Source organism: Trematomus bernacchii, unplaced genomic scaffold (assembly GCF_902827165.1).
Source record: "Trematomus bernacchii unplaced genomic scaffold, fTreBer1.1, whole genome shotgun sequence".
Lineage (NCBI taxonomy): Eukaryota > Metazoa > Chordata > Actinopteri > Perciformes > Nototheniidae > Trematomus > Trematomus bernacchii.
In genome coordinates, this window is record NW_022987342.1 from 8444782 (window position 1) to 8460615 (window position 15834).

The window sequence follows — 15834 nt, forward strand, 5'->3', positions numbered from 1 at the left end:
CGCCTGAGTCACCTCAGCAAGACAGATTCAATCAAATGTCAGTTCTCTCTACACATAAATGTACAATCTTCAAGGCTGGATGTTATCCTGGAGTTTTGACAGGAATCATTTAAAAAGGGAAACAAAAAGGAATCTAAAGAGATATGGAGGTAGAGTGGAAAAGAAGTGCAAACACAGTGAGTGAGACCGTAGTTTCTGATGACTGGTGGCTTCTTTATTTTTAAACTAACTTCATCAGCAAACAAGCCAAATCAATCATGTGTATCTAAAACAGATTGAATCTCATGTTCCAAAAGAACGTCACGTCTCAGTTAAAGCACACTGCCTTGCTGGAAAAAACGTCTTATTTAGTTTTTCGAGGAACACACTGTCTGTGGACATAAGAAAGGCAAGCTCTTGCAGAACGTTTGTAAAGTAAATTAAAGATTAAAGGTAAATCCTAAGTTTTAAAGTTTTAATCATTGGTCTAAACATGATTTTATGGACTTTTATTTATTTTCAACATTTCATTGTTGGCTGCATGTTTGAATGGAAGGTGCTTTATAAACAAAGCTAAGTTGAGTTGACGTTAAAATGTATTATATTCCTGGAAGATATTGGCGTCAGTTAGTCATGACGTTGAGTGAGGCAGGAATGAGTCCTTAAACCGGGAAATGAGTTAGCATTTTGTCACTTCGGGTTCCCTCGCCTCAAAGTCACGTTTTTTAAACATGTTTTGGGTTACATGCCTGATATAAAATCTGTGTGAAGACAAGCTTAAGAGAATTTCACGTTTTAATTTACAATATAAAACACGTCAGTAAATATTCTAAGCTTCTAAGACGGCTGTTGCTAACAAGTGTCTGAATGAGACTGCTAAACGTCACCACGCCGATATTAACCGCCTTTAGCTTAGCGGTGGTGATGTAGTTCCTTTATAGCCTAACGTAAGCTTTTTACTTTTAGTGCTTGCATTTATGCCTCAAAAATCATATGTGTCAGATTTGCCCCAGTTTGTGACTCTTACAACCTCAGATCCAGTGCCTGGATACGGTTCCAGGTTCCTGCTGTGCGGACTGAGGCTGGAAAAAGGAGTCTTTTTCATTATGGTCCTTGGTCTTGGAATGACCTTCAATCACGCCTTAAACTGATGGCACTTGTCTCTCTATCATGTTTTAAATTGAAGTTGTCTGAAGTCCTCACCACCAGCTGCTCTTGCAGTAACAGGTAGTGTACTTTTCTTACTGTCCTAATGTGCACAATGTAGTGACTGCTTTTTCCTCTTTTGTTTTCTTAGTTATGTTCTCTGTATTTTATATGTTTGTGTTATGTGTTATGTGTAACGTTGCTGCCTTCTTGGCCAGGTCAGCATTGAAAATGAGATTTTATCTCAATGTTTTTATCTGGTTAAATAAAGGTTAAATACAATTATAAAAATAAAGTGGTGTTTATATGTACAGATTATCCTGCTGAACCAAACGTGTTAGTATCATCAACATGTGTTTGCCACAGATCTTATTTCCCTACAATGTTCCAAAATGCAATGGACAAATCCCATTGCTTTTTATCGAGGGAGTTCTTGTGACGCTAACTTCTAGTTTGGCATTCAAAATTCGTCATCAGGATCACAGTTATTTTCAGAAAAAATATCACCATATTGTGGACTATAATTTCCATGTAAGCATGAACCCAGCGTCAGACTGACCAGGTGACGTGGAAGGCCTGTCTGCAGCCCTGCCTGTTGCACGTCATGCAGGCTCCGCACGCCGCCTTGCTCTCCCTGCCGTGGTCCTCACAGATGTAGCAGGTCTGGTGAAGCGCCAAAGATGGAGACATTAGGAGGTGTAGGAACAGATACATTTAACTTATTCATAGTTTTAATAACAGGTGCTACTGTAGATGAACAACGCTTGTTCACGCCCTTGCAGATTCGTGCAGAAAAGTGTTACCAGGTCAAACTCATACATGTTATATGACTATTAAAGTGAACCATTGTGGTCGTAGTGAGGGGAAGTGAAACACTCTTTAATGTGAGTCCAGCAGCAGCTACACTGTAAAACATTAGGACGTTTTTCTTGTCCGACAACAGATGGGGATTTCAAACAGAACACAGTTTTGCCGCCTTGTGCAGCAAAACTGTCGACCAGATGTTTGGGGATGTTGTGAAGAAAGAACGCCGACGCTGAGGAGCATGTGTGAGCTTTTTGTATCATGATGCTTTTAATATCCACATTCCTGTCACCCACATTCCTTATCATTTTCTTCTATTTTTGATAAATTAGGTGTAGAATGGTTTCAGGCAGCCAAAAAAAATCATGCATGATATTGGAAATAAAGGATTCAGTGATGCAGAATCAGAATCAGAGTTCCGTTAGTCCCACAGCAGGGACAGTTACAGTGTTACAGCAAAAGCGGCAAAGCAGGTAAACAAAGGCAAGCTATACAAAATATAGAGAAGAAAAGCACACATAAGTACAAATAAAAAAAAGACAAAATAAGTACACTACCATGTTTAAAAATGTGTAGCAGCAATACAAAAACAGGGACATAAGTAGCATATTAAGGTTTTGAAGCATTACAATGTATTAAAGGTTTGAGGGATTCCTTGCAATCATGTGCAAATATGCAATCATGAAAAATATATAAGCATCACACACAAACCCACAAAAGCACACCCACACACACAGCTTTGTACTTCTCCGTCAGCTTCTCCCCAATGAGCGGGGGGTGCAGGAGAGGCCTAGCAACAGGTGCGGGACAAAGGAACAGCGGGCTCTTTACCTTTCTGCTGCAGCCCTCTGTGTGTTGGCTTTTTCTCCCCCCCCGTCCCTCTGTTCCTCTGCTCCCCACGTCCCACTCTGCTCCCCTCGGAGGATGTGGGCAGTGTAATGAAAGCCGGGATGTAACTACCCGAGTGTGTAAGAAAGGGAAGAGTGCCATCTCAAATTTTCACTGTCCCATTGTAACGCTGTCTCGGAATGCGGGCAGCAAAACGTGGATGAATGGCTCTGGCGGGGGGGGAAAGCTGCATGCAATTTACTGTAGCTGACACAGTAATATGAAACCAGACACTCAAACACTCACATGTGTACATTTATATGCAGGCACACACGCACGCGCACACACACACACACACACACACACACACACACACACACACACACACACACACACACACACACACACACACACACACACACACACACACACACACACACACACACACACACACACACACACACACACAGCACGTCGGCCACTCGCTGCTCGGGTCTAATGAGTCCATGCGTCAAATATTGATTTCCCTGTAATGTGCGTTGCTTTAAAGAGACCAGAGGCCTGAGGCCTGTACTACGAAGCCGGATTTTCGCTTAGCGAGCTAACTTCAGGGAAAACTCTGGGTTTCCGGTCCGACGACGCTGGTTCTCTTCTTACCGGGCTAGATCTCCATGGTAACTTATGCTGAACGGCTAGCCTGGTCCGGAGCAGGTTAGGTTCCAGGATAAGAGATCAACTCAGTGAAAGCACCGCCTGCTGACCAATCAGAGCTCCGTGTGCGGAGTTTAAAGCGATCAAGTCATATTACAGGATAGAGGAAATACAGAAAAACTGCCGTTGCAGGAAAGACGGCCGGCAAAAATCAACTGACTGTGTGAACGTGAAAATGAATAGAATATCACCTCCCATCTTCAGAGCAATCTGACTATTATAACATTAGCGTTAAGAAAGCTTACTTAAATATCTGCCACGACATAAGTAACCGGATCAGAGTAACATTAAGTACAGTCCGCGGCACTGTGAGTGCAGACGTAGATGTGTCCCATTATCATTCATATCATATCACATCATAATGTATCATATATTTCCTTATCTGAGTCAGCTTCTTGAGCCGTATCTGGCCGTGCAACACTCACAGTGTCACATACTGTATGCAGAAGTATTATTTTAAGCAACACATTAAGTTGACGAAACACTTGAGTCAAATGTAATTAAAGTCAAATCCACTCGTGTCTTAGACGGGGCAGTGATATCATAAACCTGTTAATGTACGCATTCAAACACTTTTTCTTTTACCAGCTGTATTCACCTTGCAGGTGCAGCTATGTGGCTTTTATCCTGGATAAAGTGTTTAAGTCATGGATGTTTAAAGTTTAACTTCTTCATATGTCTAATATTATAGTTTTCTTTTCATTCAGGAAGTATGACGCTGCGCTGTCAGTACGCTTCTCCATGTTTGTGATTGGTCAAATGTTGCTAGCCCCGCCCCTTTCATGTGAACGCGCACTCAGCCGGACAGAGAAACCCTGGCTTGAGTTACCGAGTTGATAACCAGCGTCGTAGGACCGCTTAGCGAGAGCGCGTTTGTTTTGGATTAGGTAAGCCAGCTAACTCAAACATATAGTATGTTGAACTGGATTCGTAGTACAGGCCTCTGCTGTGGTGCATGCTGGGCACAAAGAGTCTGCTGAACATCAAAGACTACACAGACAAGATAAAAGGTGCATAAAGTAACAAGAGAGGTGCATGTAAAAGCTGTAACTGTTTGTGGTTTGCTTTAAAACATAAAAAAAAGGAGATATGAGAGAACAGAAGCAGACTGAATAATGGAGAGCAGGTTCAGCCTGTTTTCCATATGCAGCCCTACTTTGCATGCTGTGGCTCTGTGTGAGGTCAGTGTCTCTTTATCCTTTCAGTCAGTGAGCAGCATACGTTTATCATGAATTATTTTCATCCAAACATCTGCCATACATGTCAAATGCTTCGGCTTATGAATAGACTGACTCACTAGAGAACATTTTTATTTGGACATTGTGCATAAATTCTTTGAGTTAAAATCTTTATTCAATTTGAACAATTTGTCATTCTTTTTCCAGAACAGAATACTTTTTTTTTATATACAGGAGTTTGGGAGATTTCTCATGTTTCTCCTAAGAATAATGGTCAGTAGATACTGTAAGTATTTTTGTGACTTAATGTTAGGTATATTTGAAACAAAAAGTTTAGCATTAAGGAGTGTTAGCATTGGCCCAGAGAAAGCCAGTTTAAAGCCACTTTAGAGGCAGTGGCTCAGTCAGTAGGGACTTGGCTTGGGAAGCAAAAGGTGGCTGGTTCCACTCCCCGAACAGACCAAGGAAGGGAGTGAGGAGCTGTACTTGGAAAGGTGTAAATGGTGAAAATAGCTTCCCACTGCATCCAAATACTAGGATGGGTTAAATGCAGAGGTCAAAAAGGTTTCCAAACTTTCTAAAAAAGTGTAATCACCAATGAAATTAGAAGTGTTCTGTACATTATTGTCCTGGCTACACAAACATAAAAGATGTATTCATGAGTAATAATAAATCAAATGTTTTGATTTATTTTGATCTCTAAAAACTTCTCCTTCCTGAAGAATATTTCTTTGAAGACATGGGCCGTGTCTCAATTCAGAGGCTGCATCCTTCGGAGTACGCAGCCTACGCGGTCCACGGAGGACCCAGCCCACGTAGACCGGGTAGGCTGGACCGAGTGGCCTCTGAAATTAGACGGTCTAGCCTACGGAGCGCTTCGTATTTACGTCACGTGATACGCGCTGCTCCAGCAGCCTGCTAGCAAATTAGCTTACAAGCTAACTCAGCTGAAAAGGATCCAGAAACTTTACTTTTACTTTTTTACTTTAACCATTTTTTTTAGATCACCGACGGCGATGAAATAAAGAGGACCATGGCCAGGAAAATAAGATTAAGCTGTTCCTTTAGCCCCCAGTAATGTTACATTAGTTAGATAACAAGTACATTATATATAGCTGATGTAATTTAATCATATTATTTCATATTTAAAATAAGTCTTAATTTTTCTGCTTATGTACACATGTTGTAAATAATGGTTAAAACCTCAGTAAATGAAATAAACAATGTGTTTAACAATGACTATTTTAATTTAATTTTGTATTTTCATCTAATCACAAAGTAGAGCTTCATGTCTTCTATTATGATAACTTTCATCATTGAGACAGAGGAAAAGTGTGTTTATGGAGTTGTTTATTTGTATTATATGTGCAGCAAGTATATAGAGTGGCGAAGTCCCTCCCCTTCCGGTGGACCTCCATGGGACCTTATTTCGGAAAAATTATGTATTGAAGTCAATGGAGAGAGAAAGATTATCTTTCGATCCCGTTTGAATTGTGCCACGAATTACACATATGATGTTTGTCAATTTAAAAGATAATTTTGCAAGTCAAAAAAAATAAAATGTGTCGTAAAACTGTGAAGTAACACATTTGTTTGTGTGAAACGCTCAATGAACTACATCTCTGGTCAACAACACACATCACCAAGATGGCCGTCACTACTGTCTTGTCAACAAAACGATTGACTACCCTCACTATCACCACAATGAAACACGTCCTGAAGAATGTCATGCAAAGCTGCCTGCCTGCCTTCCTTTGATTCTCTCTGAACTGCCTGGTCTTTTTAATGTCAACCATTTGTGCAGATAGCATGAAGTAGAAAAGATCGCCGATCGCCGATGCTACCGTTAGCGTGAGCATTTCTCCCCCGGGCTTAAATTGTGTATTATAGAATGATCACACCGGTGACAGTACTCTTCAAAGGGTTCACGAAATATGACTACTACTCTTACTGTTTAACATTTTGGGTTACTTAATGTTACTTCATGTTAAGGCTAATAAAAATGACATGGCTGTAATGCTAACTAACGTGCTAGCTACTAGCTAGGTAGCTAACTTGATCAAGACACTCCTGGTCCTTTCATCAGACGGGAAGCAAAAGAACGAGCAAGACCCATTGCTGGTTTGATAACAACCTGGTACTAAGCACACAGGCATCTTGTTAAAGTTATCTTATCTTAGCCAGCGCCATATAGATAGATTCTATCTATATGGCGCTGATCTTAGCTATCTCTTAGTGGAGGAAAACAATTGTGACATCATTTACGCGACTCTGGGATTTGTAGTCTTTCTAGTTGCGTATTTTTCATAGTCTTATATTTCAACAGTTTTACGACAAACTGTGACTTTTTTGACATGGAAATAATTTTTTAAGATTGACAAACATCATATGTGTAATTCGTGGCACAATGCCTTCGGGATCAAAAGATACGTTTTCTCTCTCCATTGACTTCAATACATTATTTTTCCGAAATAAGGTCCCATGGACCGGAAGTAGATGGGCGTGACTTCGCCACTCTATAGAAGCAGCTGTTTGGGGAATCGGACAGACTCAAGCTATAATCGTTAAATATCTATTAAAAGAAAAGACACATACAAAATCAAATTCTGAAACTAAGACACAAGTCTGTAGGACGGCAGTAAGCAGAGGTCTGGGTGGAGGATGTTCCTGATCGCCGTTTTGCTTTCTCCAGCACCACGGGGTGTCCAGGTGGATGGCAGCTCTGTCCTGATGATCCGCTGGGCACTTTTCAGATTAGGGGTCTTTCTCCAGCACCACGGGGTGTCCAGGTGGATGGCAGCTCTGTCCTGATGATCCGCTGGGCACTTTTCAGATTAGGGGTCCTTCTCCAGCAGATCCATTTCTCCAGAATTGTCCTAATTACAGAGAAAAACAAGAGAAAAATAAAAAAGTGAATTAATCATATTAAACACAGGGTTGCAAAAGTATTACAGCAAAATGTAACTCTAAGCATTTCAGACAAACAATCCTTAAAGGATCATTTAAAAATGATGTACTGTTTTGGTTTTTAAAAACTAAAGAGATGAAATGACAGTCACACGTGCATCCCTTTGACAGCACGGCACAAACTAACATCAAGCAAAAGGCTGCTGTCTATTTTTGATTGTTTTATTATTATGGGATTAGGATACATTAAATAAACTTTAACCTAAATAAAAGATGATCAAATCTGGTGGAAATATTTAAAATAGGCTTTTCTTTTAGCCCTACCTCAAAGCAGCATGAGCTGAACACAAAGGTTGTAATGTTGTCCCAAAGTTTAATAAACAGTAAAACATTGCACCATGTCAGAGAAATAAATAAAGCAAACAGCAGCTACACATCAGGGTAGCCTTTTATAAATCCCACCGTACTGTAGGCTATACCGGTCTAAATGTTTTGACTTTGGTCTATTTATGTAATATAAAGTATAACTTATGTGACTACTATATATAACTATATTGACGTGTGTGACGTTAGTTAATTTAAAGTAAGTTAAAACCCAATACTCACATTTATTAGTGATTCCTCCGCTTGCTGCTGCTTTTAAATCCACTCTGCTGGGGAGACCGGACCGCCATTTCATTTGAAAAAAACTCACTCTTCCCTGCGCGCTTTGCACCCTGGGATATGGTAGACCGCGGAGGATACATCAGATATATCCTCCAAATCCGGGAAAAGAAGGCTGCATTCGTGGGCCGCATTCGGAGGAGTCTCGTCTTTAAAGAAAATTGGGACAGCCTTCTTTCGGCGGAAGTGACGTATGCGGTCTACAAATGCAGCCTCCGAAGCGTGCAGCCCCTGAATTGAGACACGGCCATGGGTGATACAACAACCTGTGATTTTGTGTATTTTTGTAAACCTGTTGGGCAGCTATCCATGATATGAAAATAAGTAAATCAATCAATTGTATTATACGTTACATGAAGACGTGTATACTTCCCCTGTTTAATATTATGTTTCATGATGCTATGTACATGACTCTTGATTAGTTACATCTAGTTCAGTGTACAAAATCTCACACCCAAGGTAACAAGCTCTAATAGATTTTGGTTTGACTCGCTCCTTAATGATTTGAATTTAGCAAATTCAGGAAGAGTAGTAGAACCTTTATTTAGCCAGGAAAATCAATTAAGAACAAATTCTTATTTTCAATGATGACCTGACAGGAGGCAAAAGGCTTCCTGAGGGGATGGGGGTTGGGAGGAAGAAAATAAAAAGACAGACTCCGAGCACTACAGAACCCAGGAGACAACACAATGACACAAGACTGCTACCAGTGGCATCTTTCAGGATAATTCACTTTAAACGAATCACTTTTAAACACAGTACATTACAGTTTGATTTGTGAGGAACTGTGGTAAACGTACTGCCCCATCTATCTCTACTGAAGCTGCTCCCACGTTTCCCAGAAAGTCTTCCCACAGCCCCCAGAGAGCAGCGCGACCTTGCCACATCTAGGTCTGAGTGTAGGTGGAGAGAGCCATGGCTCTGTGGAGGTTGGGAGTGCTGTTTCCCAGATGTCTTTGAGCTGTGTTGCATCATGGTTTGTTGAAGCTACTGTTGTTGGTCGGGACATTGGAGAAGACTGTGCTTTTCTTTTATGGTGGATTTCTCTCTGGGGGATTTTTGACACTATAAAAAGTGCTTCATAAAACAAAGACTGCTCAGATTTTGGAGGGACTGACACCAACTGACGGTTTCAGTTGTAGTTCCAGTTGAAGTTAAGGCAGAATCAGAAGGATTTGTTTGTTGCGGTTTGTAAATACAAGGTTTAGAAGTTGTCTCCTCGATTTTACACGGCTTACCACATTCTGAAAGCCTCCCATCATACTCATTTTGTAATAACAAAAAAATATCCCATTATATTTTTGTTTTGAGGGACTTTGTCCTCCATTTTCTATGTCTTTATATATATTTAGACCCCCAAACACAGCTATCAGCACTGCACTCTATGGGATCAATGGGGCTTGGCACATGACTGTTTGAAAGCTGAGTTTTGGTACGTATAATCAAGTAAAATAACATAATTATTTAGCAAACATTTGCAAGTTGTGCAAATGTATAAGAAAATGTTCTTACTGTATTCACGTACGAGAGAGAACATTTAAGCAAATATGAATCTTTATGGCCACATAAAAAAAATCCATAAGCCAAACATTCAACTCATTTGGTGCAATTTTTGATGCAACACTTTTCATAACGTGACAGCATTTGGTTAGAAAAAGCAGACGTTTAATAACTGGCTCTAGGTGTCTTTACTGCTGATTCGCTCCACTAGCAGTCACTCCTCTCTGTTGCTCATATACAAACGTGTTACTTGGGATGTGAATCTTTCGGTACTTCCCGATTTGATTCTAGTGTCAGAGGACAATTCCAAAATGTGTTAATTTTTAAACAATTCCTGATTGGAAATCAATTTGCAAATCATTACATAGAGATGCTAATTTCAGGTTCTACTCCAGTCCGCAGTGTGCTAATAATTGATCGAGCTAATGATTGATTGTCGGTGAGTGAATGAAACACTCCGTACTGCAACATATTTCAGTCATTTTATTTTATTACTAGACTTTCAGCTGTTTTTGTCAAGTTAAATGTTGGGATACAGGTTTTATATATTTTCTGAGTCACCTTTGATTAAATTGTGTTTTGTAAAATAAAGTTCTCAGATTTGGGATTGTATTTTCAACACAACTGATTAACTATTAGCATAACCCTATAACAGTGACACTACAATTAGTCAAACAAATCTAGGGATTAACTAGATTGAAAACATATTAACAGTACTATATTAACTACAGTAGTACACAGTTGAAATGGAAACAGTCAGGAGCAGCAGCAAAACTTATTTTATCCATATCAAAAAATTGATATAAGACTAACGTGCAACTCCTATGTTCTAAGATGTAAAATCATTGGTTTTTTTCAATGGAGTCTGGCGGCTTTTACAAGATCAAAGATAACAGCATCAGTTCCCAGGTGGAAAGGGCTGCCTGACAGCAAATCTAAATATAGTGTATGCTTAGACTGATATTGATTTTTTTTAGGTGCCAAAAATATGTTTAGCTGCGGCCCCCATGGACATTTGTTTCTCTAAACTTGTATCCACTGTAGATAGTTCACCGACTAAAGCTTAGTGCCTCATTCAACCCCTCTTCAAACAACCCAAACTATCTTTTTCAAAAAGCACCACACACTGATGAAGTCGTAACAATTGTTCCCTTCCCAAAGTCAGCTTTGGCCAGGATGGTCGTAATCTCACCAAAATCACACTAGTGTTAGTTATTCACCTCTACTCTAAGCAAACAAAAGCATTTTACTCTAGGCCTATCAGGTAAAATAGTAAAGCTCTGCCAGAGCTGGTGTTATGACTGCTGGATTTGGCAGTTGGGAAGTACCTTGATGTATCTGTCATGAGGGACGTATTGCAGGATGATGGGCTCCATGGTTAGGACGTTGGCAAACTGCACCTCAGGGATGTACAGCGCACATACAACGTGGGCCCAGCCTGGTGAGAGATCAGATGAAGGACATATTAATGTTCCTTATGGATTAAGAGAAAATCTGCAGCTTTTATTCTATAGAGTGGTGCAGGAATGAGTCCTAAAATCCTGGAAATGAGTTATAATTTTTTATACCACTTCCGGTTTCCTTTTTTTAAATGTCTGTGGTTAGTTGTCTGAAATAAGAAGAGATTTTCATATTTTGTTCTACGACATAAAATGTGTCAGTATTTACCCCACTGGTGAACGTCTGAAGCATCTATGTGTCATAAAAACGGCGGTTGCTAACAGGCGGCTAAATGAGACTTCACGTCATCACGTCAAACATTAGCCGCCTTTAGCTTAGTGCAGCCGTGTGACAGTGATGTAGTTGGAATATGTCTTAACCTTAGCTTTTTTATTTCAGGCACTAGCATTTAAGCTTAAAAAATCAATAAAGTGCTGTTAATATGTGGAGAGTATCCTGCTGAACCAAACCTACACATACATGTGTTTGCAACAGATTACATTTTCCGCAACATTCCAAAATCCAATGGAAAAATCTCCATTGCTTTTTGTCTTTGTGCCCTTGCGATGCTGACTTCCAGGTCGGCCTACAAAAATACATCATCACTGCACCACTCTATTTAAGGCGGGAAGGTGGTCCTGCTGTTTTGTCTAAATGCTGTGTAACTTGGGAAAGGAGAGTGAGATTTACCTCCGCTGTCCGTCCTCTTGAGGGCTCCATCTTTGTGGGGACACAGCTCACACCTCTGTGCAGGAGAGAGCACAACTTACTGTGAGTGTGGCGTTATAACCACAGGTGAAGAGGATGGGATGGATGTGATTTTGTGTTGGTTGTTCGTTGGCACACTCACCACGCGTGCCGCTCTCTCCTGTGATTCACACTTCCGACAGAACCACGGACCGGTGGGAACCTGGACAATGCCATAACATGCTGGGGTGGACACACACACACACACACACGCACACACACACCAAAAGAGAACAGGTTAATGATACTATTATTATATAGTCCTCAGCGATTTTCTTTAAACATACATGATTTTACCAGATATAACATACTGATTTATTTCTTGTTTCACGAGTCTGTGTTTACAATTTTCTACAATTTATACTATACATTTAAAGTGTCTTTGAGTACAACTAAAAGCCCTTTTTAAATTAAATGTATTATTAATTATTATTATAACAAAAAATATGTCTCATATTGTGTTGTCCTGTCAGTAAGTGCTGTTGTCATCTTTGTCTGATAAAAATATCTACTTACAATTTATTATCAATATTAATACAATTAACAATATAGCATTATTAATATACGGATTATTCCTACTTTTACGTTATCTTCACCATTTTCTAGACTTTTTTTTTACTATAGGCCTAAATGAAAAGTGTCTTTGGGTACCATGTTGTCATCTTGTTTAGATAATATAATATATCTACTTTAAGTTAATATTTTCAAATTGTAATACATTAACAAAATAAAGACAGCTCACAGCTCAACCTTCTGTGTACAACTCTTAATAACCTTTATTTACTACATTTGTATGGCACTTTCGCTGACTTTAAGGAACAAAGTCGTCTTTACTTGGGAAGATGAAGCTGCAGATGAGGGCAGAGTGAAGCAGCCTCTCAGAGTTCCTCTGTGCTCAGAGAGGAGATGCTGGAAGTTAACTGCTGCTCTTGTTGTCTCATATGAGCAACAAAGCGAGTGGACACAAGGTAACATGATGTCCAAACTGGCGGGCCTTGCCGGCTCTGTTTTGTCGCAACAACAAAAAAAAGCCTCTCGCTGTGTGTCGTGAAGGCAACCGGGCCAGACAGCCACGCACACACACGCACGCGCACGGACCTGAAGTGGCATCAAGGCGCCATCCAGGCTCGTGTCACTGCCTGGCCCTGTGTGTTTCATCATGTGTGCCGAGAGGAAACAACAAACAGCACGCCTACCTACCCCTCCCACACTCACAAACACGCACGTAGACAGCGGCGGACCTGAAACACACCGACCTACCAGCACCTCTGGCCGGCTCCAGCCGCCGGGTAATTACACGCTAACAGCGGCTAACGTTACCTTGGTGAACGGCGACGCTGCAGCCGTGTCCATCACAGTAAACCAGGGGGTTCTCAGCCCAGCCTCGCTCGTCTGAACACACGCAGCAACCTCCAACCATTTCCCGCATGCTGCTCCCATACGAAGAAATGTATTTCCCCTCCCGGTAACGGCTCAGACCTCGCCCAGGCCTGTCAAGTGGTCCTCCCGCACTTTACCGCCGTACCGGGCATAGTCGTGGGCTGCTTTCGTTGCGCACTTTTAGCGCAGCGGAGAGGCGAAATCTCGGCGTGGGGTTAGTGGTGCTGCTGCTACGTTTTTTCCGTGATGTCCTCCCCGTCCCCATAGAACCGATGCAGTGCGCATGCTCAGATCTGCTCCTGTGGTACGGAATAAGTCACAGCAAAGGTAGCAAGTTATTGTTATTTTTTAACACGAACCTGTTTTTCAATTCATGTTTTAAGACTCTAACGTTATGTTTTGAATTGTAATCTATGTGACAATGTATCTTGAAGCCACTCATTTGTGAAATGGTTTCATGAATTAGATTAGTAAAACATGTGGATCCATCAGTCAAAACCGCTGGTTGAACTCTTGCTTCTCCATCACTTCTGTTTCAACAGCGCCATCTTCAGGTTTTACACAGGACAACAATTGCAAGCTATTTCACCATCCATGTCTTGACCTAAAATGAAAATGATTCTCTGCGAATGATAATGCTTTAACATTTCATTATACTTTATAATGATTTATGCTGTTTTTGTGTAAGGATCAAATGATCTTCAAACAGCTGTCTGCATTTGTCTTTTATTCTTTGTCTATCTGTAAATGATGTTTAACAACAGCCAAAGTAATTCAAAACAAATAGATATTCATGGACGAATAATTACAGATTAAACTTTTATAATATTTGGTGTAACTTTGTGACGTACATAAACCAAGGAGCCCAACAAGAATGAAATATTTCTAAAATCAATTCTAATAATCCACCCAAAATATGAATACAGGACCCCTTGTTTATTTTTGAGTTGTTCCCACATTACTGTTAATTGGTTTTCCTGCACTTGAAGCTAATTTTGTGTGGCTAGATTTCCTTTGTTTTATTCAGTTATTATTGTCAATCTATAGCAAATGGTTTCTGTGCTATTTTGTAATTACTAAAATAATTTATTAATAATTAATTACAAAACAAATCAAATTGATTTTACAATCACATTGCACTTGTCCAGCTGATTAATGTTTTTCAAGGACCGTAACATTATTTGATTCCTTGGTTGCTCTCAAAGTCAGTGTAACGGTGTATTGTTGTTCCAGTTAAATACATCAGTGTGGTTACCATGTATATAATTCAGTCAGCAGATGTCACCAGAAGTCTCTCATTTTGACTGGACTTGCGTCATTGTTGCTTTATGACTCCTGCTTCGCTTGGTTGAGTAAATTCTGTCTCGCAGGACGGTTTTATGGTGGGAATCAGTCTGGGTAGAAATATGGCTTTCAATGATAGTCATATTTCCTATATGATTTCTTTTATGTTCAGATGTAATGTTTATCCTCCTACAAAAGCTTAAACGTCCGCACACTTACTCAACTCACTACTATTACTCAGAAGAAAGTAACCCTGAACCTCTTAGAATTGGAAAAAGAGAAGCAGCCCGAATGTTCTTTTGAAACGGATGACTAGGCTGTTTAATCTAGCGTAGGGACATGAAGCTGCGATGACAGTTTGCTTCAGAAGTGTCACTTCTCTTCAAACCCAAAGAGAAAAAAAAGGGAACTGGCACTGATGGAGGGGACAGATAGCGACGGTGGTGGCAGCTGGATGAAGCTAACACCCTGTTCTGCTCTGAGGGCAGCTCAGCGTGACCAAGTCCCTGAAATGTGGGCGAAGAACATCCACACTCTCATGACACACACAGCCCACTGCAGCCACTGAGTGGGGAGGCTCGACCTGTTACCGTGTGACAAACTTTTCCAACAGACACTCAGTTCAAAAATTCCAACAAACTCAATTTGACTGTGACTGTAAAATGTGTCATTACATGTAAATTGTGTTGAATTTACTGGCATTACCATGTATTTTGTGGCTGAATTGAATGATTTTTGAACATTTTCTCTGAGTTTCTTCTAGTTAAAATATAATATATATATCAAGCTATTTATGATTTAGTCTGGGTCCCCCTTCTGCTTTTTTAAGGACCTCCAATGGGTCCGAGAAACCATTTTAGGACCTACTGCTCTGGAGTGATACTGTGTAAGACCATCACTGCCATGCAGTACCAAACCTCCCCCAGCAGGTGGCCCCTGGTGTTTCATATGACCCACACATTCATTTCCTCAGCATCAGGGAAAAAGTGTTTAAATCCTGTCATGAAATTAGGAGAAAGTCCCATAAAAAAGACGAGAGTCATTCAATATTTTTCTCTTATTTGTTAGTTTTAGGGTCATGCCAGTTTAGATACTGTAAAGGCTCATCTTCTTTGTTCCTGATTTCATATAAGATATATATTTGTATATACATATAAGAAGAACGGTTTCAATATGCATTCAGATGAATTATAAGTTGTTCAACAGCATGTCACATTTATTTTGGACCTGCCTGGACATTCATTTTGTATCACCATCTATCTAAGAA

The 15834-nt window shown here is 40.3% G+C and overlaps 1 protein-coding gene and 1 long non-coding RNA gene across 2 annotated transcripts in view; one reads left to right on the plus strand and one right to left on the minus strand.

Moving 5' to 3' along the window:
* Positions 1–13839, minus strand: part of LOC117482355 (protein AF-17-like) — a 30955-nt gene extending 17116 nt beyond the window's left edge. The window contains 5 exon segments of the mRNA XM_034130467.1: positions 1685–1788; positions 11045–11154; positions 11847–11901; positions 12007–12086; positions 13224–13839. Coding sequence (XP_033986358.1) covers positions 1685–1788; positions 11045–11154; positions 11847–11901; positions 12007–12086; positions 13224–13332 — 458 coding nt within the window. The 5' untranslated portion in view covers positions 13333–13839.
* On the plus strand, positions 13530–15311 carry LOC117482363. The gene is made up of 2 exons (XR_004555856.1): positions 13530–13610; positions 13826–15311. It is a non-coding gene; the product is annotated as an uncharacterized LOC117482363 (long non-coding RNA).
* Positions 15312–15834: the final 523 nt, after the last annotated feature.